The sequence below is a fragment of the Bactrocera neohumeralis genome, chromosome 2 (assembly GCF_024586455.1).
Source record: "Bactrocera neohumeralis isolate Rockhampton chromosome 2, APGP_CSIRO_Bneo_wtdbg2-racon-allhic-juicebox.fasta_v2, whole genome shotgun sequence".
NCBI classification, from domain to species: domain Eukaryota; kingdom Metazoa; phylum Arthropoda; class Insecta; order Diptera; family Tephritidae; genus Bactrocera; species Bactrocera neohumeralis.
The window spans coordinates 36,029,542-36,057,233 of record NC_065919.1 but is presented as its reverse complement, the minus strand read 5'-3'; the positions used below and the strand labels follow the sequence as shown (position 1 = coordinate 36,057,233).

At 34.5% G+C, this 27,692-nt stretch overlaps 1 protein-coding gene and 4 non-coding genes across 5 annotated transcripts in view; all 5 read right to left on the bottom strand.

Moving 5' to 3' along the window:
- Nucleotides 1-2,249: 2,249 nt before the first annotated feature.
- Trnak-uuu (transfer RNA lysine (anticodon UUU)) lies at nt 2,250-2,322 on the bottom strand. The gene has a single exon. It is a non-coding gene; the product is annotated as a tRNA-Lys (tRNA).
- Nucleotides 2,323-4,803: 2,481 nt separating this feature from the next.
- Nucleotides 4,804-4,876, bottom strand: Trnak-uuu (transfer RNA lysine (anticodon UUU)). The gene has a single exon. It is a non-coding gene; the product is annotated as a tRNA-Lys (tRNA).
- Nucleotides 4,877-14,417: 9,541 nt separating this feature from the next.
- Nucleotides 14,418-14,490, bottom strand: Trnak-uuu (transfer RNA lysine (anticodon UUU)). Its single transcript has one exon. It is a non-coding gene; the product is annotated as a tRNA-Lys (tRNA).
- Nucleotides 14,491-19,656: 5,166 nt separating this feature from the next.
- Nucleotides 19,657-19,729, bottom strand: Trnak-uuu (transfer RNA lysine (anticodon UUU)). Its single transcript has one exon. It is a non-coding gene; the product is annotated as a tRNA-Lys (tRNA).
- Nucleotides 19,730-19,821: 92 nt separating this feature from the next.
- Nucleotides 19,822-27,692, bottom strand: part of LOC126757472 (homeotic protein Sex combs reduced) — a 57,136-nt gene continuing 49,265 nt past the window's right edge. The window contains exon 3 of the mRNA XM_050471409.1: nt 19,822-22,805. Within this exon, the coding sequence (XP_050327366.1) occupies nt 22,498-22,805 (308 nt within the window). The 3' untranslated portion in view covers nt 19,822-22,497. The remainder of the gene's footprint in view (nt 22,806-27,692) is intronic.

Sequence of the window (27,692 nt, the reverse complement as noted above, 5' to 3'; positions counted from 1 at the left end):
ATGCAATTTCTAGCGGCGTGGTTCCGGTGGATCTGGCTAACATCAAACCAGGGAAAATTGTACATTCTCGGTGGCTCACCAAGGCCGCTAGATTATTGCGATTATATGTGACAACGGAAAATCCAGATGCAAATTTAAGAATTCTGGTTGAATTTATAATTAAATGTTATGTGCCAATGTACTTCAATATCAAGTATTGCAGCTCTGTCGTGTACGGCAGTGCATTATTTTTCAAGTTCATTGGTTGGTCACAATTTCTAGAACCTCGTTTACGCAAAATTGTCAATCAAGTAATTAAAGATAATTCATATTATGCGCATTCGGAAAATATCTTGTTATGAATGTTGTTTGATGATAGGAACGAAAAGCGCGACTGTGCCATCAAGAAAATTCTACGCTATCGAACCGATGTTGACGAGCCAATGGAACTTAGAGTTTATAAAAAACCAGATATAAACTTTAATTGCACAAGTTATACGGAAATGATCAATTTGAATGATATAAATATCGTATTTGAACCACCATTCACGCGAAGCATTCCGTACGATACATTGAAAGAATATTTAAATCAAGATGATCCACCGTTTAATGATCCAAAAATTCCATCACACATGCAAGGAACGGAACGACATGTTCAATTGCTAGCTAGCGTTTCCAAACGGGTTATACCGGAAAATGTAGGGGCTGTTATGGCGACGACATTAGAGAGCCGTGCGAAATTGCCCAGACTTGAAAGTATAAAAGACTTCAAACAATAATTTTTTTTAGTTTCTTTTCTATAACTCACTTAAATTAATTTTTTCATTTACATACATATGTTCTGACTAAATAAATTTTTTAAGAGAAAAAATAGATATTATTATAAATAAATAAATAAAAATAAAGAAAAAACATAGCCATTTAGCTGATTTTTTTATGTAAAGGCCAAAAATGGTGACTTTTTGAAATTATTGTATGGGGAACCCCCCAGGGGAGTTCCAGGGGGTGTGCCACTGGCATGGGGGATCGGCCGTCCAAAGTTAGTGGGGGTCGGTCATACATTTGGACTCGATTGGAGCACTCTAAATGGGTCAAAGTGGGATTTTTCAAAATTTGCCCCCACCCAAAAATTCGACCCAAATTGGGGGACATCAAAATTCGTTTTAGAGGTATGGTTCCTTCGGCAAATTTTCTTATTTTGATCCCGAGAATATGATTTTCATAGAGCAATGGACGATTTTTAAATCGACCCGCCCTAACATACATACATATATGGTAAGCTATAAAGTCAAGCGGCTGCTTGAATATTATATACAGAATATTTGGTATATGGGGATTAGGGGAATATTGCTGTGATTTCATCCACTTTAGGCAAATGGATACTCTGTCATTAGAGAGGAATTTCTTCTGAATTTCCTTCTCCATTTTTTTCAAAAATTTTAACCCACGGGTGCCTCTTGCTTCTGCAGTCTCTAGTACCAAATTGCAGATTTATATCTTAATTTCGTACATACTTATGGCATTTTAGAGCTTTTCGATTAATGGTTTTGTGGGCGTGGTAGTGGTCCTCACTTTTTTGCCAAGGAACACGTGTACCAAATTTCATTAAGACATCTCAATTTTCACTCAAGTTGTTGCTTACACAGACGGACAACCGAATTTCAACTCGTCTTGCCATCCTGATCATTTATATATTTATATATGTATATGTAATACCCCATACCTAACTTGATTAGTTTTAGGTAATACAACCTATTATATTCTCCAGCAAAATGGTGCAAAAGTATAATAATAGTTATTTCCGTTACCAAAAATTTCCTTTTTTTCAGCTTAGATTTTTATTTAATTTAACGAATTTTTGAATGGTTTACCAAGTAATGATCTGCTTGCAGAATATCTGCACTCGTACTTCAGGCATTGGCATACTACAATATGTACTACATGTCTATCTTTGGCAACCAATTTGAACGAACTTAGTCATCAAACATATGATTTCATAATTTTAGTAACCTTTTTTCTATGAAATTGAGAAAGTTTTATAAAATAGAAATTCAGAAGTCAATTAGTTTCATGCTGGTAATATTATTTGCAGAAAAAATTAAATATCTATAACACCATTTCTCATAATTATACCCTAAACAGGATATATTAAGTTTGGTAAAATGCTTGTAACACCTAGAAGGAAACATAAAATATTGTCCAAGGCCAGGCATAATCTCGAATCTTCGTATGGAAACGAAAATATAATTTAACAAAACAAAATATTTCGTCGCCCGAGCAGGGACTTGAACCCTGGACCCTTGGATTAAAAGTCCAATGCTCTACCGACTGAGCTACCCGGGCACTTATCCCCATTCCATCAAAGGCTCGTTTTGTGACCATGTCACTTTGATTTATCAAATGCAATGTGGTTGTGATATTAGCTAATGTGGTGAAGAACGCCACAGTTTGTCAATTTACCGCTAGGTGGCGCCACACGTTCATAAATAATTTAGCACACTCTGATCAAAGCTGGAAGAATACACTCATTGCATTAAAATAAATTATTTAAAAGAAAATAAAATCTATAGTTTTACTTATTTGAAAATTTATTTTCTGATTTGTGTCATCAAAAAATCGATTTTTTTACGGTGAAAATACGCAACTTATTAAGAGGAGTACTTAAACATAATTATTTCTAATTTTTCAAAATCCACTAGTATGTATATGAGTATGATAAAACTCTTTTCCTACGATCCTGCGGCCTTAATCCTAAGCTGTGAAGTTGATGTTTGGCCACAAAAGTAGCTATGTATTGCTATTTAGCAATAGAATGAAACTCCTCCAGACCGGACAACCATCGGCACAGGCTTTTTGTCCGGCTAAGGGAGGTGTCCACATATGGAGACATGGCTAAAACGTGTGCTTAAAATATATTCTTAAAGTCAGATTCTGTATTTCTACTCAATAAATATATGCGAGCCAATGTCAGTCAGATGTGAATGAATGGCAATTATTCCATTAGTTTCCGTTAAGCCATCGCGAACCAGACGGCGCCAGTGCAAGTCAATTTGTTTTTCATGATGATTTTCCGTACTGTTTTAAAAAACTTTAAATTGTACACAATTTTCTTGAAATTGAAATATTGTCCGTTTATCGGAGAACGAAATATTACCAAAAGAATGACCTTGTCCGGTCATTGGAACATACTCCAATCCAGTTATATGAACTGGTTTTGTATGAAAATATGAAAGAAAACGTTGTGTACGTGAAATTTCTTCAGTTATGGGAGCTGTACGGTTATGAGGACTGTCCTTAATGGGGAATTTCGCTGTATATAATTTGCAGGAAAATGGATCGTGGACCTAAATCTAAGAATACGCAATTTGCTTCTAAATTACCTATTTATATGAAACCACTTCATTAGCTTTTCTCTGAAATGATCCAAGTTTTCTAATATAAGATAATATAACAAGATAGCAGACATCTAAGCGTTTAAACCTATTCTTCATATCAGCTGCGGTGAATTTATAGTTCGGAAAATTTATATTCCTCAAATACTGAGTCGCAACTTCTTTAAATGATATAAAGTATATTTTTTTGTTAAATGTCTACAATTAAGTGCTAAAATTGGTATGTGAAATTGTTAAATTTTAAAATTGCGAAACTGTTTGTTTGAATATGATACCAAAGAATATGAATGAATTTCATTAAGATTTTTCATGAATCTTGATTCTAACATCTTTATACTCTCGCAACAAAGTTGCTAAGGAGAGTATTATAGTTTTGTTCACATAACGGTTGTTTGTAAGTCCTAAAACTAAAAGAGTCAGATATCGGGTTATATATACCGAAGTGATCAGGGTGACGAGTAGAGTTGAAATCCGGATGTCTGTCTGTCCGTCCGTCCGTCCGTGCAAGCTGTAACTTGAGTAAAAATTGAGATATCATAATGAAACTTTGTACACGTATTCCTTGGTTCCATAAGAAGGTTAAGTTCGAAGATGGGCAAAATCGGCCAACTGCCACGCCCACAAAATGGCGAAAACCGAAAACCTATTAAGTGTCATAACTAAGCCATAAATAAAGATATTAAAGTGAAATTTGGCACAAAGGATCGCATTAGAGAGGGGCATATTTGGACGTAATTTTTTTGGAAAAGTGGGCGTGGCCCCGCCCCTACTAAGTTTTTTGTACATATCTCGGAAACTACTATATCTATGTCAACCAAATTCTATAGAGTCGTTTCCTTCAGGCACTTCCATATACAGTTCAAAAATGGAAGAAATCGGATAATAACCTCGCCCACCTCCCATACAAAGGTTATGTTGAAAATCACTAAAAGTGCGTTAACCGACTAACAAAAAACGTCAGAAACACTAAATTTTACGGAAGAAATGGCAGATGGAAGCTGCACCCAGGCTTTTTTAAAAATTGAAAATGGGATTGGCGTCGCCCACTTATAGACCAAAAACCATATCTCGGGAACTACTATACCGATTTCAATGAAATTCGGTACGTAATATTTTCTTAACACCCTGATGACATGTACAAAATATGGGTGAAATCGGTTAACAACCACGCCTTCTTCCAATATAACGCTATTTTGAATTCCATCTGATGCCTTCTCTGTATAATATATACATTAGGAACCAATGATGATAGCGGAATAAAACTTTACACAAATACGGTATTTGAAAAATATGTAAATGACTGGTAATGAAATCTCGATTATCACTTTATCGTGCGAGAGTATAAAATGTTCGGTGACACCCGAACTTAGTCCTTCCTTACTTGTTTCCATTACATTATATCCTAAAAAGTGAAATAAAAAGTATTTGATTTCGCCCGAGCAGGGACTTGAACCCTGGACCCTTGGATTAAAAGTCCAATGCTCTACCGACTGAGCTACCCGGGCACATATTTCGATTTTGCCAAATTACATTCTTGACATTTTTGCTTTCTTGTTAACATGGAGAATAAAAATGTAAGGCTCAAAGCTAAAAGTTGTGTGAGAATATAAAATATAATAATACTAATAGTATGTATGTATAATAGAGTTACCACCACCCAAACATTTGTCCATGGCTGGTATAAAACATCAGCGTATTTAATTATTTTGCACAACATTCAAATTAGGAGACCCTTATTTTGCTGTATTTGGAAAAATACGTTTCATAATAATCATTTGAACTTTGACTTTAAGGCTTTGACTATTTAAATGTTATTGAAATATCATTTTAGCTGATAACACTTTATAAAATTATGGGCACTTATTAAGTTTATGTTAAATTACCTTTGCTAAGTGCTTTGCCATCGATTGAAATACTTTTGCAGTTTTTAAATTTGAAAATTATTGTATTCTGCATGTATGACTTATGTTAAAAACTTTACATACTACATAACACATTATGTTAAAATCATACATGCAGAATACAATAATTTTCAAATTTAAAAACTGCAAAAACTGCTCAATAGAATTTCTAAAATATTTATACTTATGTATGTATATAAGGTCTTATGCACGTAGGACGTAATCCTGTGACCATTTTTTTATTGAGCTCTGTCCTAGTTTTCGACAAACCACCCGCGCTTTTTGACACCAAATGCGCATCACCACGCAATAACGAGTGGCACCTGTGGGTTGAAAAGTTTTAAACCCCCACCAACTAATAGGGTTCGTGTATACAAATATTTTATAATCGAAAAAGTCTTTTCGTATGTCAATACATGTCGTTGCAGTGCTACCAATCACATTGTGTCATACCATATAGTGTTGGAAAGATATTTGGTGAGATTTTAAGTTTCATTTAACCAAAAAAATTTATGAATAATGTCTCTAGCGGAAAAATTGCAAAAAGAAATTGCCCAAAATGTTTATTTATTTATTATTATAAATATAAAAAATAAGTTAAAGTTTGATTAGAAATACGAAAAGACTTTTTCGACTACCCATTATATCTCAAAGCATTTAAGTTATATGAAATCGGATGATAAACACACCCTCTCGCCATATAACAGTTTCGTTAAAATCAATTAAAAATACGTTAAATATATAACAAATGTGAAATGCGGAAACCACACATACTTTTCATATAACACAACTTTTAATTCCATCTGATTTCACTTTCCAGTATAACAAATCAAACACCAATAAATACAAGTATATATTCGGATGAAACTTTGCGCAACTTGAGCTCTTAAGGGATGTCATTTCAAGTGTAAAAATTGTCAATTGTCAAAATCGGACCAAAAAGTGGTTTGAATCGGGTTAATATTTCAGTGAGTTTTTTCTCTCTAGCAATCTATAGCAATATCAGGACAATGCTCCTTATATATTGTTCATCAGTTTGCTTTTCTGTTTCTGTTAATATGTAGTAATGACAAAAATAGATAATTCATTGACGATTTCATTGAATAATGAATTAAACACCCTAAGATCCTTGAAAAATCATCAAATGTTCGATAACACCCGAACTTAACCCTTCTTTATTTGTTAATATCATTTAATATTGCTAAAGAACTGCGTCATTATGGTTTTATTAATTAATACTTTATTAAATAAAGGTTCATCTTTAAATTTTGAAGGGATACTTTTTACACATAGAACGTAAGTACCAAATGGTACTTATGGTAAGTGGGATCCTTGTATAAGTACTATTCCCTCTTAAACGAGAATGACTCTACAAACAAATTGATTTCGTCATAGAAAATAAGGTTTTTATTTCTGAAATTCTACCACAGAAGGTAAAGTTTTCCCCGAACCGCACCATCAACACATACACCTCTACATTAATGGGCGACAAGAACGTGGTTCTTTCTTTTTGGTGTCCTTCTCACAAGAATTAAGTTCCTTACCATTCGATATCATAAATACATTTTAATCAATAGTTAATTTTATATTTAATTATCAACTTTACACATTAAAACCACAAGAAATCAAACCAAAATATTAATTCTTATATATAAGTACTTGTGCATACACTTAAGCCATTCTGTGATGAGTTCAGGCTGGGAAGCAAGACTCGAGAAAGGCATCGCAGTACATTAACTGAGGGAGAAGAGCGATCTATTTGAAAATAAATTAATTAGGATCATTTCAAAACTGAGAACGATATATAAGTATCCTTATTGTGTTTTGCCAAAGACTAGATTTTAAGGTTTTATGAAATCAACTTTTATTAATATATACTTGTATATATAATATATTACCCTTAGATTTTGTGTACTGATGAAAGTTAATTTCATTTACTTGGATCGGATTTTTTGGGATAAGTCAAGTATACTCTTCCAAATTACAGGAATCAGAGAATCGTAATACAAGGAATTTTATTTATACTCAGACACTAACCAACATATTTATTATATTATTACAGTATCGACCCGATTTTATCTATTAACTGTATCATGTCACATACTAAAAAAATGGTTCCTGGGTTTCATTATGGTAATGGAGTAAAGTAAGCCGGATGTTCGAAAATCCTGATATTTGTTATATAGGGGCTAGGTCAAGCTTTTGTCAAATTTTATTTATTTTAAGCACAAAGATACAATGTTATGTTATAGTAAAACATTGAGAAATTAGAAATATTTATATTATGTATATGGGGGCTGAGGGAAGTATTGACCTGAGTCAACCCAATTTTGATACACAGAGATTGACAGGAAATGATTCGCTCTGAATTTCAATTGTATATCCCATACATTGGCCGATATTTTCGGTCAAAAGTCAACACTAGATACTGGGGTCCACATTTCCGGCATTTGGGGGTTTGAACAGTTTTGGTTGGATTTGGGACCTTTTTGGTCATAATGTGGCATACATTAAAGGAATTATTAGTACAAATTTTTATCCTGTTATATTAATTACTTCTTCATTTGAAGAAATAATCAAATGGAATTTAAAATTGTGTTATATGGGAAGTAGGCGAGGTTTTAGTCCGATTTCGCCCATTTTCGCACTATCTAGTCGAAATCGGTTAGTCAGATTCCGAGATATAAGATTTCACCAAAAAGTGGGTGGGGCCACGCCCATCGTCCAATTTTTACCCCGGCTCTCATAAATCCTTTTCGTATCATTTCGGAGGTAAATTTTAACATTTTTTTGTTGGAAAGTTTGGTTATTGTAACTTTCGTAGTTAGATACATATGTACATTAAACTTATTAGAGGACGAGGTCACGCCCACTTATTCCAAATTTTTGCCCACAGAATTTAATATGCTTAGTTGTGGCACTTTATAGGTTTTCGGAAAGTGGCAGTGGTCCGATTGCGCCCATCTACGAACTCGTACTTACTAACTTTTACACGCGTACCAAGTATCATCAAGATACAGCTATGGACAGAGATTTAGCGCACTTTCTTATTGTGAAATACAAAACTTAATAACGTTACAGTTAAAGAACGTAAACCTGATACATTGCACCAAAACTAATTATTACTTCACTAAAAGCTAAAATAATTAAGAATAATTAGTTTCTTATAACAAATAAACAATTTTTGGTTCAGTTTACATTCTTAAGTCAAAAATGACTTGGACAAGTATTTAGCGCACTTTAAAAGATCTACATATAAGGCAAAATAAATATTATTAACAAGTGGCGTGACATTTTTTGATATGTATTATATTCCTGGTGGAATAACCGTTATCAACCGTTAATCACCGCTTCACAGCTGAATGGTAAGCTCTCTATTAACCTTTGGCATCTGTGCAAAAGAATATAGTTCCATGCTTCCTCTACTCCTGCCCAAAGATCGTTGCAGTTTGTAAATTTTCTTTGCCCAATTGTTCCTTTGACTTCATTCCACAAGTTTTAGGTCCAGTTTTGATCTGGATCTTGCGCTGGCCAATCAACAAGTGGAACTCTTTCTTGCGTAAACCAGTCCAACCAGTAAAACGACCCCCAAATATTTATATTTACTCCACCTGCTTCACGGTCTTTTTGGTATATTTTGGATTGACTTCTTGGTTTTTCTCTTGATGTACAAATGTTTTTCCATCAGGAGCAACGCGACCGTAAAGCAGGCGATATTAACTATGTTTAGAGTTTTTCACAAATGAATAGTTCAAAATTTTTATCATTTTTTAAGCATGAGTTAGAAGAAATACTAATGAAAAGCGAAAAAGCAGTTATTTTTTTATTTACTTGAAATGAGGATTGTCACTATTTAAGCTAAACAAATGTTTAGAATCGCAGAAGTATAATTCAAGTGAAAAAATAGGTAGGCATATACTCTATAATGAGAAAAACAAACTTATGACAAAAGCTGTTCGGATTTTTGAAAAATCATGAATCTGAGAATATATGTATAAATCTAATTTAATAGACAATTCCAATTAAAAAAAATATATGTATTAATTTCGGTGCAACCGAATCAAATAAAATATTTTCTATACAAGAAGTACATTTAGTTGGGTCGGTGTGTATGGCAGCTATAAGTTATTGCGATCCGATCTGAACAATTTTTATACTCTTGCAACCTGTTGCTACAGAGAATTATAGTATTTGTTCACCTAACGGCTGGACGTATCACTTAAAATGAAGCGAGATAGATGCAGGGTTGTATATGTTTATATAAATGATCAGGATGACGATAAAAGTTGAACTCCGGTTGACTGAATTGAAATGAGGTTGAGTAAAATCTGAGATATCTCGATGAAACTTGGTATGTGGGTTCCTTAGTACAAAATACCTTTCGAGTTTGTAGATGGGCGGAATCGGACCACCGCCACGTCCACAAATCGCCATTAAGGTATAAAGCTGGAATTTGCTCTGGGAATTTTTTTTTTGAAAAAGTGGGTATGGCCCGCCCTCTAACAAGTTTAATGTACATATTTCCTAAACTGCGTACGCTACAACAACCAAATTTGCTGAGTACAGTGTGAAAATGGATGAATTCGGATGATAAACCCGCTCACTTCCCATATATTGGTACCGTTAAAAACTACTAATAGCACGATAAATCAATAATCAAAGAGTAAAACCAATCATATAGAGTAAAGTCAGCCGGATGTTCGAAAATCCTGATATTAGTTACATATGTGCTTGGCCAAGTTTTCGCTAAAATTTATCTATTTTAGGCATAAAGATACACGGTTATGAATAAAACTCGACGTCTTATTTTCATTGGGATAACTCACATATGTATTAGCCTATATATGCGGTACAATGAGACATAAGAATGTAAGACTATCTATTTTCGTCTATTTTCACAATTTGACGTAAGAATATATGTAACTACAATAAGAATGCCGCGTACCAAATTTTGTCGAAATCCCTAGATATGGGATTTCACCAAAAAGTGGGCGGTGCCACGTCCGTCGTCCAATTTTCACACCAGCTCCCACAAAGCTCTCTCATACCATCTCGGCGGTAAAATTTAATGTCTCTGGCATATTTAGTTATTGATTTATCGCGCCTTTAGTAGTTTTTAACGGTACCATTATATGGGGAGTGAGCGGGGTTATTCCCCGATTTCATCGCCCACTTTTTCAAGAAAATTTTCGTACAGGTGCCCCTTGCTACTGCGATCCTCTGTACCAAATTCCAGCTTTATACCTTAATTTGGTGCTCTCCCATATCTCGGTACTCGATAAAACCGATTTCGGCAAAATTTAGTGCGTGGCATTCTTGTTGTAGTTATATTCTTACGTCAAATTGTAAAAATAGAGGATATCGGACAACGACCACACCTACTTCCCATATAGCACAAGTTTAAACTCCATTTGATTCGTTCAGTTTTCAGTACACAAATCAAGAAGCAATTAATATAATGGGAAAAAATTTTGCACGAATAATGTCTTTAGTGTGTGCCACCTAATGACAAAAGATTGTTTAAATCCAATGAAAACTGTTCAAGCTCCTAGGTATTTAGACCCCGGTACCTGTAGTTGACTTTTAATTGAAAATGTCGGTCAATGTGTTATATATGTATGTAACTGAAATGGTATGTCTGTATGTCAAAAATGGGTTGAAACAGACAAATACTTCCCTTAGCCCCTATATACCTAATATAAAGATTTCCGAACTTCCATAAGACTTATAGCATTGAGAGAGCAACGGTGCATATTTGAACAAAAATTCGTCCTAGACCCCATATAACAGGTCTTATGCACCTGAAAGTACATCCCTGGCTTTAATCGTTACAAGTTGCAAGAATATGAATGTTCGGTTATACCCTAACTTAGCTCTTCCTTACTCTTTCATACTTACGGTGCGCCAGTTTTTCCGGGTAGAATGGGGGAAGGCTTAACACATTTAAACAAATAACTTTAACCAAGTTAAATATACCTTTCCTAACATCCAGAATGAGCCCATAGCACCGAGGTGAATATATCTTATGAAAAGATGATTACTTTAAAAAGTGTATTACTGTAAAACGAGAAATTGGTCAATTTTAATTTACCTTATATGAATAAAAATATAAAAAGTGTTTCTAACTTAAAAGTTCTCCATATAATATTTGTAAAACTCTCAGTTTAAGGGAACATTAAAAATTTCTAAACGGAAAACTCCACAAAAGGTTGAATATTATAAAATATTTTGCATTTAAATATAGTAATTGTAATTAAACTACTGAAATTAATCTACCTAAGGACTTATTTTTATCTATAACAAGTAAGGAAGGGCTAAGATCGGGTGTCACCGATCATTTTATACTCTCGCATGATAAAGTGATAATCGAGATTTCATTATCCGTCATTTACATATTTTTCAAATACCGTATTTGTGTAAAGTTTTATTCCGCTATCATCATTGGTTCCTAATGTACATATATATTATACAGAGAAGGCATCAGATGGAATTCAAAGTAGCGTTATATTGGAAGAAGGCGTGGTTGTTAACCGATTTCACCCATATTTCGTACATGTCATCAGGGTGTTAAGAAAATATTATACAGCGAATTTCATTGAAATCGGTAGAGTAGTTGCTGAGATATGGTTTCTGGTCCATAAGTGGGCGACGCCAATCCCATTTTCAATTTATAAAAAAAGCCTGGGTGCAGCTTCCTTCTGCAATTTCTTCCGTAAAATTTAGTGTTTCTGACGTTTTTTGTTAGTCGGTTAACGCACTTTTAGTGATTTTCAACATAACCTTTGTATGGGAGGTGGGCGTGGTTATTATCCGATTTCTTCCATTTTTGAACTGTATATGGAAATGCCTGAAGGAAACGACTCTATAGAGTTTGGTTGACATAGCTATAGTAGTTTCCGAGATACTTATGTACAAAAAACTTAGTAGGGGACGGGGCCACGCCCACTTTTCCAAAAAAATTACATCCAAATATGCCCCTCCCTAATGCGATCCTTTGTGCCAAATTTCGCTTTAATATCTTTATTTATGGCTTAGTTATGACACTTTATAAATTTTCGGTTTTCGCCATTTTGAGGGCGTGGCAGTTGGCCGATTTTGCCCATCATCGAACTTAACCTTCCTATGGAGCCAAGAAATACTTGTACCAAGTTTCATCAAGATATCTCAATTTTTACTCAAGTTACAGCTTGCACGGACGGACGGACAGACAGACATCCGGATTTCAACTCTACTCGTCACCCTGATCACTTTGGTATATATAACCCTATATCTGACTCTTTTAGTTTTAGGACTTACAAACAACCGTTATGTGAACAAAACTATAATACTCTCCTTAGCAACTTTGTTGCGAGATTATAATAATGTCAGCGGAAATTTGGTCAATATATAAACACGTTTACACAGTTATTAACAAAAACGGCATCGCAGTCTCTATTCTACAGAGTAAACACAAACTTTCACTATGTTAAGCTTACGAGACAGAGCAATCACACATCAAAACCTGCTAAATGGTTCTGTTGCTCCATCTTGCCAAGCTTGTATGTAATTGTGTCAGAACAAAACACCATCAAATCTGATAACATAATTTTCTTTAGATAATGTAAGAAATTTTCATAAGGTTATACACCAATTTGGATTATTGTATCATATTTAGGTAAAATGTATCGTATTTTGTAACTCAAGTATTTTGCTTTTAAATATTTTAGACCTTTTCTTCACTTTTTGCTTAGTAAATTACCGAATATAAATATTATCAAGAGGTCGATAGCCTTCGTTGCTAGTGCCTATAAACTGTAATATAACTAACTATACAAGGGGCGTTCCAAAGTGAACAGGACTTTTTGAATCTAGCGCCCCTTGGTGGCGCCATCTATATGTCGACAGATGCGTTAGAATCGGCTATATTTATCGATTGTCCATGGAGTTCATGACATTTCATCGATTGGAAGTGAAGTTATTGCGTTTTAAGTGTCAGTATGTTTGTGTTATCGGTGCGAAAATGAGCTTCGAACAAAGAACCAAAATTAAATTTTGTTTTAAAATTGGTAAAACTTTTACCGAAACGTTTCAATTGATGAAACAAGTTTATGACGATGATTGCCTATACCGTAGCAGAGTGGTTTCAACGTTTTCAAAGTGGTCGTGAGGACAAAAATGACAATCAACATGTGGGTCAATCAAAATCCGTTTTCCCCGGAAATTCCATCGAAACTGTGCGTGAATTCATCAAAAATTCGCCGAAACAATCATTGAAATTCATGGAAATGGAAATAAACCTCTCCAAAACATCGATTTATCGCATTTTGACCGAACATTTTGGCTTACAAATTGACTGACGACCAAAAATTGCTCAGAATCCAACATTCAAAGGACGATTATTTGACCAAAAATCACATTTTAACTATTAACCACTTCCCGTATTCACCAGATATGGTACCGTGTGACTTCTTCCTTTTCGGAAAAATGCATTTGCCCATGAAAGGAAAGCGTAATGCAGACGTAGAGGCCATTCGAAAAGGCTTGCACCGGCATACTAGCGGCCATACCGGCCAACGAGCTAAAACACTCATTCGACATGCTTTTGGACTGTGCAAAAAGCTGTATTGAAGCAGAAGGAGACTATTTTGTATAAAGTAAATTGATTTTGCCTAAAAAACCATTTGTTCTGTTTTTTTTGGAAAGTCCTGTTTACTTTGGAACACTCCTTGCAATTATCTTCTTGTTAAATAAATACTTAAATATATTGTATATGTATGTTTTGGAGACCTTTATTTTGATTTTGGTCGGTATGTTTTAATGGCAGCTTGTCTTGTATGATCCGACCCGAACCAATTGGTTTGTGGTAAATTTGCCGTAATTTACCTTGTTTAGAGTATATTCAAGTCCAGGAGGACCATTAACGGAGAACTGGCAAAACGGAAACTCAGACAATGTGTAGCAATAACGAGTATTTATATTGAATGGATCTATTAAATGTCGCTACTTTATGCAAAGTAATATATAATTCTAATAGTATAAACAGTCATTGTGCTAACGTCATGATAATTTCATAACCACATCATTTCAATAATATACATACATATATATATAGTTTCTGATTCATACTTTACTTTAAAATTATTTTAATTAATAAAAAATGTAGATACGCCCGAGCAGGGACTTGAACCCTGGACCCTTGGATTAAAAGTCCAATGCTCTACCGACTGAGCTACCCGGGCGACACCATATTTTTTGCCAGATGTAATTCTAATTATTGATAGGGATCCCGTTGCGAATGCCATGTAGTGTTTAAAAGAAAACCAGTCGTTCGGACAGTTTGAAAGCCACTTACGGAAAATTTGTTTCTTGTCATTAAACTTTCCCAGCTTCCTGCTACAACTAAAAATCTGCACTAATTTCAATGGTTTGCCATTTTGTTATTTTTATTTTTCAAATGCTTATATTACGCAATTAGCGAACTGATTGCGTCGTTTTTTTGACGAGTAATTTGTAACAGCTTACAAATTCAATTAGTGCTTAAAATGTCTTCTAAGCAGCAACACCTCAGCGACCGCGTTGTACATTTTTATGAAAAACATGAAACCGCTGGAAAAAAGTTTACGTGTGTGTCCAGAAGATTAATATACTCAATATTAAGTACTCTAAAAATAGAAAGGCAACCGGGTTCTGGAAGAAAGCCGACTATTATGACGCTCCAAAACGTTCAGAAGCTAAAGACAGTGTTCAACATTAAGGATTGCATAAGTCAAACCAAAGCCGCACGAAAATTCTAATGCTCACAGCCACATATCTGCAAAACGTTAAATAGACTTGACATTAAAGCCCGAAAAAAGCAGCGTTGTCCAGGGTACACCGAAGAGCAGATAAGTCAAGTAAAAACACAATGTCGGTGGATGTGCAAGAATTTGAGTGGAAAATCATTTTGGATGACGAAAGCTACTTTTCACTCAGCGCGCAAATGCCGATGTTTATTACACATACGATATGTCTATAATGCCTCCCGAGATAAAGTACAAATTAACAGTTTCTCCTATGAGTATTTCTGAGCTATTCTTTAAGCCAGATGGACTGACAATAAATCATGAGACGTACTTCAATCAATGTTTGCACAAAATTTTGATTTATCCAATACATAAATACCATAAAAACGATGAAATCTTATTTTGGTCGGACAAAGCCTCCTCGTATTATGCAAATGCGACATTGGAGTCCTTGGTAAACAAAAACATCTACTTTGTGCCTAAAGAAAAGAACCCGACAAACTTAACACAATGCCGACCGATTGAGGATTTTTTGGAGAAGTCAAAGCTTTAGTGTCGCCTTAAGGAAGTTGATACTAACGGTGTACAACATGCTTGCTCAAGTATCCTGACTAAACTAAGACGGGTGGCTGACAATGGCCGTATTTTGAAGTTCATTATTTTTTCATTTTTAAAATATCATAATTGTACTACATGGAATAGCTTACCTTCCTGTTAATAGTATCTTTTGAGTTACGCTGTAATAAAATTAGTGCAGATTTTTAGTTCTAACCCGATAGTTTTCATCACCTAACGGTAGTTTGCATCACCTAAAACTAATTCTGATAGGCGAAGACCTATTCATATATGTATATACATAAAAAAAACCTCTTATAACAGTTATATTTGAAACAACAAAGGTGCGATTATCTGATTTTTCACCAAAAATGATTGAGTTATAATCTAAAATTCAATGAGAATCTTTTCTTGTTAATAGTGTGCCCATAGGCTAAATTAGATTAAATCGGGTCAATATTTAACTATTATAAAGATTTTCGACTTGACTCCATACCGAAATTTATAGTGTTTTTCTCTAATATTATTCTCTCCTTGCGTTTCAAAACAACACACGAGTTACCCCAGCTCTTATAGATAATATTCGTGCTCTTTTTAATAAAACGCTACTTGCGCGGATTTCTTTTCAAAATTTGAGCGTTTATTTGAGAAAACATATACAGTAGTATTATTCAAAGTATTGCCGGTCTGAAGCTGTAACAATTCCTATCTTCTGGCAATTTGTGAATTCTATCCCAAAAGAGCTGTCCGTCTTGACGGTCAAGGATACATGAAATCAATTTTTGATACCTTATTCTACCTTATTACCTTACCTTATAGCAAATACAGAGCATTACCTTGTCATCATGCTCAGTCGGCTATTTGGCTGGTTGGCCAGGCTCAAACATATGGGTTTTACATTTAAGGTTGTCGTAATGGATCTATTTTTTATGGCACTCACAATTCGATACAAAACCAATTTCTTTTTGTAGCGTTCAAGCAGAGTTTTTGACATAAAAAATGGTATTGTTTTCAATTCATATGCACTCAAAAGTAAGGAACTTTTGCTTTTGAACACTTTGAAATAACTGTTTAAGTGAATTCAGCCTGCTATTATTCCTTCATATAATATGACATATTTGCGTTAAAAAAATTCTTGTCTACGCTTCAAATGAATGACGCATTCTGCACGCATGTTCGGAATATTGGAACATTGGAACAACAATCAAATTACGCTTTTCTTGGCAAAAAGTTTGTTATATACCCAATATGTAATGTATTTCATTATTTTAGGCTGAAATGCCCTTAAATAAAAAAATAATAAGAAACTTTGAAGATGTTTGGGCGCCCGAATAATTGTTGTGCAATAGAATAGAATCCCCATCAATAGATTTGCTATAGCCCGAGAGTCAGAAGTTTCTTATTCTTATCATTGCCTACCAAGTCAGTGCCACTTTTAGATGAATGTGTCGATTATCGTGGGTGTTATATATTGATAAAATTGTTTGCAAACATGTTCTTGTGTTTATTTGAGTAATGCCAAAAGTTTACGCGATCACTCGAGAACTTCCTACACGAGACAGTGGTTTCCATCCATTATTTCTTTTATTATTATTGCTTTTCATCTGACTTCAAAGTGTTTATGTTGGTCAAAATTTGTGATATTTTAATGAAATTAAGTAGATTTTTTAACCATAATGTGGGTTGCCACTAAATATTACTGCGAGCAAAAAACGGACTTTTGGTGGGACTGTCAGTGACATTTGTGTCACATGTCACATCAAAATAATGATTGGTGTTTAGTATGTAAACGTTTGTCTTTCTGAAGTACATAAAGTGTAATTTCTGGTGCCGAAACGTTTAGAATGTTAGAAAGATCTTCGGTAATAATTGTTTGTCACGAACAAGTGTTTTTGATTGGTACAAATTATTCATCGAGGGTCGAGAACGTGCTAATCACGAACCACGTCCTTCAACAACAACTGATGATCAACGACGTTTAATATTCAGAGATCTTACTAGCATCGTTGGAATAGCGGAAGAATCAATGAAAACCATTTTGAAAGAACATTGGGCCTTAGAAAAGTGAAAGCACGGTTGGTTCCAAAATCACTCAATTTTTTCGAAAAATATCGTGGCGCTGACGAAAAATACTATTTGAGTGATATCCGTCGTTTGCGTGAAGCTATCCGTAAAAAGAGGCCGGAGTTATGGGCTGAAAACTCTTGGTTTTTGCACCACGATAATTCACCATCGGAAACTGCATTGATCCTTCGCGCCAACTTCTCAGCCAGTGTCGTGCCACAACCACCGCATTCGTCTGAGTTAGGTCTGGCTATTCAGCAAACTCAAACGACCGCTCGGTGGAAACCGTTTTGAGTCAATTGAAAATCTTAAACGTGAATCGCTACGTGCATTGAATGCTTTGTTGATTTATTCGGCAATTTTCATTAAATACGGAATCAAAGACATTTAAAATACTTTTGTTATGGTTTGCTCAAAAGGTGTTTCTTTTAGAAATGTACCCTATTCCTCTGTATGAAATGAAATTTCATTAACTAAATTAAATTAATAGATTTATTAAAACTGAATATTCCTTCGTATTACTATGACATTATGTATCTTCTAAGTTGGTTGTACCGTCAGCTAACTCTAATTAGAGATCTTATTCTCAAATGATGTCTAAATAAAGAGTGTTGTTTTTTGACATGTGGTTTTCAAGAAGAAATAAGGGTTCGCTTTTTGAATTAAAAATTACTTCAGACGAATTAACACTCCGGCTGGTTCGAATAAATTTCAGCCGAGAAGCTCAACTTCCCACCACTTTTTGCAGCAATTAAGGTCTTATGTCACCAATAACGTACCGCATATTCTCTTCCAAGACGTCACATAACCGCACCAAAAATAGCCTAGTTTTTTTAAACGCACAATCTTGGAGTCCACAGGTCCCCGACTAATGCGCCCACCAAAATTTTTCTTCATTAAATTAATTGTTTGTGGATTTAAGGCATGTATCACCATCTTATTGCATCCAATGGTTGTTCACTGTACGGCATCTATGAAAATTCTTATTACGTAAACGAGGTGCGAAACCCATCCATGATTACTCGAATTACCAACTCTGCTGGGAGCGAGTCTTCGCACGAACCGGTATTTTCGTTTCGTTTATAAGTTACTTGGGGACCCGTCCACACTTCACTGTGGCTGATATTTAGATAATACTACTACTACCATCTATATGATTTCTATTAGTTGGATTGTAACTATTAGTTAATGAGATATAGCATTTTTGTGAAGCAACTTGTGTTAGTTTACAATAAATGGAACATAAGGCATTTCGTGTGTTAAAAAAGCATTGCTTTCTGGGGGAAAATACTGTTGAATTTGGGCTCAGGGAAATCCACCGATGAAAATATATTTTCTAAGCTTAAAGAGGCGAAAGCTCTGTGCAAAGTGGGTGCCTCACAAGTTCATAAACCAAAAAAAAAAAGAATTACTGATTCTGACAAGTGTTTGAGTGCTCTTTAATCGTAATAAAATCGAATTTTTGCGTCGGTGTGTGACAATAGAAACATAGCTCCATCATTTCCCACTGAAGTCCAATCGACAGTCATTCTAGTGGACTGCACATGATGAACTGGATCTCAGGCGTGGAAAGACGAAAAAGTCGGCTGTAAAGGTTATGACATCAATCTTTTGGGATGCACGTGCTATAATACATACTCAACGACTGATTACTGATTACATTTATTGTTTTTATTAAGGTTTTTGTTTTTTTTTGAAGAATTGAAATACTAAAATGATTCCTACAAGCATGAATTTTGAACAAATGCTTATGATTTGAATTATAATTTTTGTATTTATGAGTTGTATTAAATTTTGACATAACGAGATAAAAGGTATCCTATGTCCTTACCCTGGTTCTAAGCTACCTCTCCGCCAATTTTCAGGCAAATTGGTTCAGCCGTTCTTGAGTTTTAGTAAATGGTGTAACTAACACAACTTTCTTTTATATATGTATATAGATTAGATACTTTTTTACTATATACTGAAATATTTAAATATAAAAATAAAAAAAAAATAAAATTTCGCCCGAGCAGGGACTTGAACCCTGGACCCTTGGATTAAAAGTCCAATGCTCTACCGACTGAGCTACCCGGGCACATATAAATATATCTTACGTCCAAGTAGCGGGTGTCACTACCATTTCCACATGTCCATCTTGCACCATAGAACACCCTTGAAATACGAAAATTTAAATTTTTTAAAATATTTTATTAATTTTGTTCTTTTTGATTTTTTAATCTATCCTTAGCTTAGTTTTCTAAGTATTGCATTACCATAATCTTACACTATTTAATCGTATGTTTACTTGTATTGCGCACTACATTCGGGCAATTGATTTATCTAAAGTATGCATACGTACGAGTTTGTGTGTACGCACACATACTTATTACGTAATACATATGAAGGTAAATATGGGAATATAAACTGAAGTCTGATTACTAAACTAGTGCGTTCATTGAAATTGTTTTTGAGACATATTATGTAACTAACCACTTTAATTTCTTTACATGGAATGCAGTGTTTTTATACAAATTGGGTTGATAACTGTGCACATACCACACATACACTTGAGACTCACTTAGCCATCGTATATCAATCGATATATTAATCGCTATTTATACTGATATTGCAAATCACTTATGAAACTAATTTTGCCTTACTAAACTAAGATAAAACGATTTTATTGTAGAAATAAAAATCGGAATACAAACAATTTTCGCTAAATTTTTTTTAAATTAACCTTGTCTTAACTAAATTACTTAATGAAGCAATGTTTTCAATTTGTTTTAGACTATCTCAATATACATATTATATATTTGATACGAATGCACTAACCTTATTATTACCGGGGAATATAATTAGAAGTCTACTTACATGGTCGAACATTTACATAAACCTACATATGTATGTGTATGTATGTACATATATGATTTAAGTACAGTATTTCTCTTTTACAAGTTATTCCTTTGTAAGCAGTGTGTGACTTTGCAGTTTAATTAGCTATTTATTTGATTCTTAATTAAAAGAAGGTATTGCTGTAATTTTTATGTAGCTCTGGAATTCGCTTAAAACGAAATACTTCAAAGTCTGTATGGCTGACAACTTCATATTTACTAATAACATTGATAACAAATATGATGGGAGCGTTCTCTTAAATTTTCACAAAAAGGCTAAAGTGAGGATTTGTGGCAAAAGTTCCTAAGTTTGAATATCAGTATTTATATTTAAGTTTTGTCTTATTGACTACTAAACATGACCTGTTTTCCCCGAATTTGTTGTTGTTATTGGTTTATAAATTAATATTTATGGATTATGAAAGGTTTCTGAAATGACGTGTAGTTAAGCTCAGTTGCGAACTTTGCTAGTGGAAATTCACAGAGTCAACAAAAACAATTTAAAGCTATATTATAAAAAATTCAAAATTTAAACAGATACTTTCAATATATACAAACATGAAAATAATTTTACATTAAAAAATATGATTTGTACAAAGATGAGTACGCAACAAATAAAATATTATGAGGTTTACATCCTATTAAATAGAATTAAGTACTGTCGCACATAATATCCGTCAAGACCTCGACACCTTTAAAATTGGCAAAACTTTTTCGCCAGGTTCAACAATAATAGTTTGTTTTTTGAAATGTTGAAGTTGGAGGGGTGCTGGGACCAATATGATTGGAAAAAATTTAATTCAAACTTTCACCAAAACAATTTGTGAATCACTGTATTGTTCTGTACACTGGAGATTAAACTACTTTTAAACTAACACAGCACTGCCGTCGTTGTCAAGCTTCCTTCAATTTTTAGCGTTTATAAATAAAATACAAAATTTATTTAATCAGATATTTTCTAATAATTAAGTTTCCGAAATATACTAATTAATCATCGCAGTTTTGAGCGGACGGCAGTGCTCGTGGTTTTCTTAAAACTAATTGCTTTTCGAATACTGCTTAGAGAATATAGCGGTTTATCATACTGGACGGTTTTCGCAATTTCACGAAAAAGAGGACGAAATGCAAAGTCTTTAGTTTAAAGCTTTGTCAGTCCATTGAGGTACTTATAACTTACAAAGGAGAGGATTTTCAATGTGAACATCATGAATTCACAAGATTCCAAATGAAACGAAATTCCTCTGTTGCTGACCAGTATCATAAACCTGCACGAGCCACTCTCGGAAGCTTCGGTGATAAGTGCCAATGCTCCACGAAAGCTATATTCATTCTTAGAGGCTCGTTGCTTGCTTAACACAAATCAGTTGCATTCAGAAATTATCATAATTGTTCTTGTTTCTAGCAGTCGCTAGCAGCAGCTATAGCAGCAGTCTCGAAGGCATCTACAGCTTTATTGCAACAACAACATTGGCATTTCTCAACAACAATACATATTACAACCACCGACGATTTCGTCCTTGAACTCCAACTCCGTGGTTTCTGCATCTTCGCACAATTGTTTATTTTCGCACAGCTGCAGAATGGAGCTACGTTCGGACTGGAGGATGTGATGATGATGCAGCGGTTGTTGTTCTAAATGTTGTTGCTCGTATTGGTGTTGTTGCTGTAGAAGTTCGTGTTCATGTTGGAAATGCAATTGCTGTGGATGTTCTCTGAAGATAATTTGAGATCAGAACTCTTGTGGATATTTGACACATTCAGCATTGGAAGCGGTCGCAGATGCGAACAGCGAGTTACCGCCGCCAGAAGCGACCCCAACGCCAGCACCGCCACCCAGGGCCATGCTAGAGTCTTGTGTGTTTTGTGTCTGATACCCACCAGCTGCTACACTAGCTGCTGCCGCCGCCTGATATGGTTCCTGATACAACTGATTGAGTCTCTAACCAGTACCCGAAAAGTGCCACGCGTCCTATGCACTCAAATGGGCAAATTGTGACGGATGAATATCGAATTGATGATAAGGGTGGCCATAAGGACCCATGTGATATGGTACAATATTCATAGAAGCCATCTTGTGCTCTTTTTTCCATTTCATTCGTCTATTCTGGAACCAGATCTTGATCTGTCGTTCGGTGAGGCATAGCGCGTGCGCAATTTCAATACGCCTTCGGCGGGTCAGGTATCGATTAAAGTGAAATTCTTTCTCTAGCTCTAACGTCTGATAGCGGGTGTATGAGGTCCGTTGTCGTTTCGTCTCGCCATTGGCATTAACAGTACCTGTAATGAAAAATAAAAGAAGGGTTCCATTAAAATAATGAAATGTATTGATAATGTAAAGGACGGAAATGCGAAATAGAATGAGTGAAAGTGGCGGACTGCCAAAATCACCTAAATGGGTTCGTGGGATCCTTCGTATCCTCGTAATGCTGAAAACCAGTCACTTTTTAGTAAAGATACATATACATATTTATATATACACTTTGAGAATTTTATGATACTCAAATATGAGCTCAGTGAAAGACCCCAATCAGTAAAACATTCGGTTAAAAGCGACATTTGTCAACTTTCCCAGCATTTAAATAGAAAACAAAGCGATTGCGCGTCTGTTATTCTTCTTCTTCCTTGTGATATTGACTCACTGCCACACATTTCTTAAACACTGTTGCATTTATTTTTGATTCACTTCGCAACTACAAACGTATTTTGCCTTCCGTAGATGCTTTCCACCCCTTGATTAAAAAGCCAATCTTATGTGTATGTAACCAGAAAATGCTTCAGTAAATGGTAATTTTCAGTAAATATAAAATGAGGTGAAAACGGTAATAAACAAATAAAAAAGGTTTACCACATGCCACACTTCACGCCCCCTCATTAGAGTCGACGCGTCTTGTCCTCTTCTTATGGTAATAATATGGTTAATAATAATAAAAAGGTAAATGTCGATATTATCAGCCGCACATGAGCGACTCTAACTCTACGGCAAACCTATACCATAAGGAATGAATGCTTTACCGTGTTGTTTTGTGATTCATTCATTGATGCAATGTAGTTAGAAAACTACGAAAACTTAAAGAGTAATCAAGTCTTTAGTCTAAATTGCGCCTTGACACGTGATTTTTTGTGAAAAGAGCATCGTGTCCAAAGTCGAGAAATCGCAAACCATAAATCGGGTGGTACGCGCCCACCTTATGGGTTAAAGGTCTTTCATGTATCAATCTGATGTATTTTCAGGTAGATGGATTATGATAGTATCTGTCAAATGGATGGAAAGACACTCTCTTTTATGCCAACTATTAAATATTATACAGTCAAAATTAACAGAACTAGTTTGCGTTTGGTGCAGATATTGGTGTAGGTCTAGATGAGTAGGTGAAGAAAGGTTGCACTAGCTTCGCTAGTTTAGATCAATTTGGAGTATGAGTGATTGTCGTTGGTGCGATGAACCTCTCACTTTGCAGGGTGTATTTCAGATAAAGAATTCTAATTGTCGATTACTCAAATGGCTGTGAACGCCTGCTTACGCCTTCCAACACCTCTGTGTAAGTATGTGATATAAAAAACCAAAATGTGAAAAATAAAAAAGAGCAAATGAGACTATGAAAAAAGGCGAGCGATTATATAATGTATTGAATACATACAAATGTATATCGAGCATAACTCATGCATGTATAATATTTGCTAATAGAACATTGTTCATCAGCAGTAAAGCTTCGACACCGCACTTTAGTGTTTTAAAAAGTGCTTTAAACATAGCTTTGTATGGACATGTGTAACCAACCTGGTCTGCAAAATAGTAGTTTTTATGTTAAGCTTGTACACTTATTAGTTCGAGATTATACAAAATGGTTTTTGGGAAGCGCTTTTTCGATTTTAAGCAAACAACGTTCATGTGAATTAAATCATTTGCTGATATAACAAATTGAATTTACGTGTATGCTTGTATATATTTGTACGCTTACTTCACATATTTATATCATATCATCGACAGAATAAAGAAGCATTTATTGTGATGTTAAAATAAATTTATGACGTTTTGTGAATCCTCTTAAAATTTCGGGATTTTTTCCATAAACTCAATAATTATGGTATTTCGTGTTTTATTCTTATGCTTTCCCCGTTACGCATAAAAAAAGTAACCATAAAACAACTTAATTTTTTTCCATTTCAATTCTGCCAGCAAGTATTTTGTGCTTTGTTTCTGATAATGAACCCGATAAAATTCCTATTTCGAACATCAAACCGAGAATATCTGTATTCATAATATCTACTACATTATTTCATCGGTTCCAATTTTAATTCCGGCAAATATCGGATTCTACGTCGGCCCTGTAAGTCTGGTAAAGTAATCACAAAACTATGTTTGGTTTAATTTTTTATGGAATAAATATATATGTACATATGTATTATGTAAATGTATGAAATATCGTACACTAAATACAAATGGGTTACAGTTCGAAAAATGGCGAATGTTTAGGAGGCAGAGGACGCAATTAACACAAAAGTAGACCTAACGGTGATTTACCAGTTAATTAAGATAGTGATGGCAATGGGATTTCTTAGGTAGATAAATAAATTGAAAAATATTGATTTTGAAACCTTTTGAGTTGTGACTGTTTTGTAGTCAGTATTTCAAAACAATGCAAAAACTTATCACATTTTTAAATTCGACTGAAGCGTATTTAGAAGTGTAAGAGATACCACAAATGATTTACTTTAATGTGAATTGTAAGAATATACATATGTATGTGTTATATATGTGTTTATAAAAAATCAATAAAAAGCTGATAACGGTGTAGGTCTTGTAAATAAGTAAATAGCCTTGAAAAGGTCACTTTCTCACATGTGGTAGCAATCCACGCATGTGTACATGCTATATGTACATACATATGTATGTTTGTATGAACATTAGCCGGGCTTTGTTTTGACGCCAAACCGCCAAACATGTCGAAGCATATCAATCAGAGGGAAAATCTAAATGGAATTTCCGATTAAACTTAAAATTAATTACCACTCATTTAATTAAGGTGCATTTGAGTGTGGCAACCGCATCACGTGTATATGTGTATGTGTATACAAATGCACATGCCATAGGGAGTTGTGCAACGCGCAGAGAAAGAGACGAATGACGAAACGAGAAACAAAATAAACGCACACGCCTTTATTGCTATGAATTACTCTACTTTGTGCACTATTGCATATATCCGCACACCTACACATATGCATTATAGTTATTTGGTGTGCACTCTTAGCATTTTATTTCTTTTATAAAAAGACATGTGTGGGGACATGTCAAAGAGCGCGCCAAAAATAGTAAATGAAAATGGAAATAGAGAGAAGGAAAGTGGAAATATTGCTACGTACACATGTTTATTGATAGAACATATGCCCCAGCCGGCATCTATGTGAACGGGTTAAAACTAATGACCAAGTCAGCAACGTGTAGACAGTAACCAGACGCTTGGCAAAACAATCGGCGAGCAGACAGAAGAAGCAAGAAGAAGATTGACAACAACTTCAGTGGTCACAATCAGCGGGAGCATCTACATATTTACTTGTGGTATGCGGCGTGCACCAGAACTACAAGTTCATCACTCATTCGCTGTTGTTCGTTGGAACTGGTGAATATCCGTCCGCTGTTCGACATACATATCCACATACATATCCACATACATACATACATATATACTTATGTTATATATAAAAATGATAGAAGGCTATTATTAATTCTAAAGGCGAAAAAGGGGAAAATTACTTTATTGGTATTTATTTAATAATTTTAGGATATGATAGGATTGAATGTACAAATAAAAAGTTCGGAAGAGCTAAGTTCAAATATGATATTTCATTAAGTTTGTTATAGGCCATGGACTCACTTATGTAGTTGTATTGGCATATTTTATTTCCCGTCAGCGAAAATTATTGAGTTGATGAGCAATTCAATTTATTACTTACGAAAAGGTGATACATTATTAAAATGGACGTTCGTTTTGATTTATAGTATAATACGATGACAAAAATTAATAAAAAACTCTCCGTTTCCTTGCGGTCAGTAGTTATCAAGAATGCATTTTAAACATGTTTACTTTGAGTTGGCGCAGACTACGTTAAGAAGGTTTTAATTTTTTGCGTTGTGGATAAAACATAAATGACTGAAAAGGAGAGAAAAGTTTCCAAACGTTAATTTAATTAAATAGTAGATTGTATAGACTCTTTGTGTTCGAAACACTTCCCACAGTTTCAAAATGTTATATTTGTTGTTTCCAAATTGTAGCTTGCCTCGTCCAGCTTTGGGATTTTCAACTAATTTTTCACATTTCTATGTATTTTTACAAAATAATTGATAAATATAGTTTAAAATTATAAATAAAATATTTTTTTTTACCCTATTAACATTTTTCCTAAATAAAGGCGGTAATGTTCATCTACAACTGCTTGGTAGTAGTTGAAACGTCAATGCTACTGAGACAGAATTGAAAACCGTAATATGTATCAAAAAAAAGTTGAAATGTGAGAACATTTCAACCCAAACTTTTTGGACGGGCTGAGTTGATATCGATAACACCGAATTTCAAAACTTCACCTAAAATGCAGTTGGTTTGAAAACCGAAATAGTTGCCATTATTATTAAAATATTTATTATTATAAGTAGTTCAACAAAAAAGTTAATTATTTAAATATTTTCGTGCATTTAATTTAGAATTAAAAATAGATATAAATATTTATATGGGGCTAAGGCAAGCTTTAACCGGGTTTTATATTTTTTTTTAAATTTATTTTTGTTGTTTGTAAAAAGTCAGCCATATAGGCACTGATGGCCACATCTTCGATACCTGGGCGCATAAATAGTTTTGATCCTATTTGCAAAATTTTATGAAAGGATCAAACGGAATTGAAAATTGTGATAGATGGAAGTATGTGTGGTTGTGGTCCATTGTGAGACTTTTCTACAATATAGTTAACATAATAAAGTCATAATTTCATAAATTTTCACAGGTGCAGAAGAAAGGCGGCTGGCCAGTTGTCTCCGAGCACATGTGAGTGGCGCAAGCCGAAAATGCAGCGTTCGTTAAAGCAGAGGTACGCGATTAAATTCTGTGTGAAACTCGGTAAATCTGCGACAGAGATGTTTGATATGATCAAGCAGGCTTACCCAGATGTTGCTTT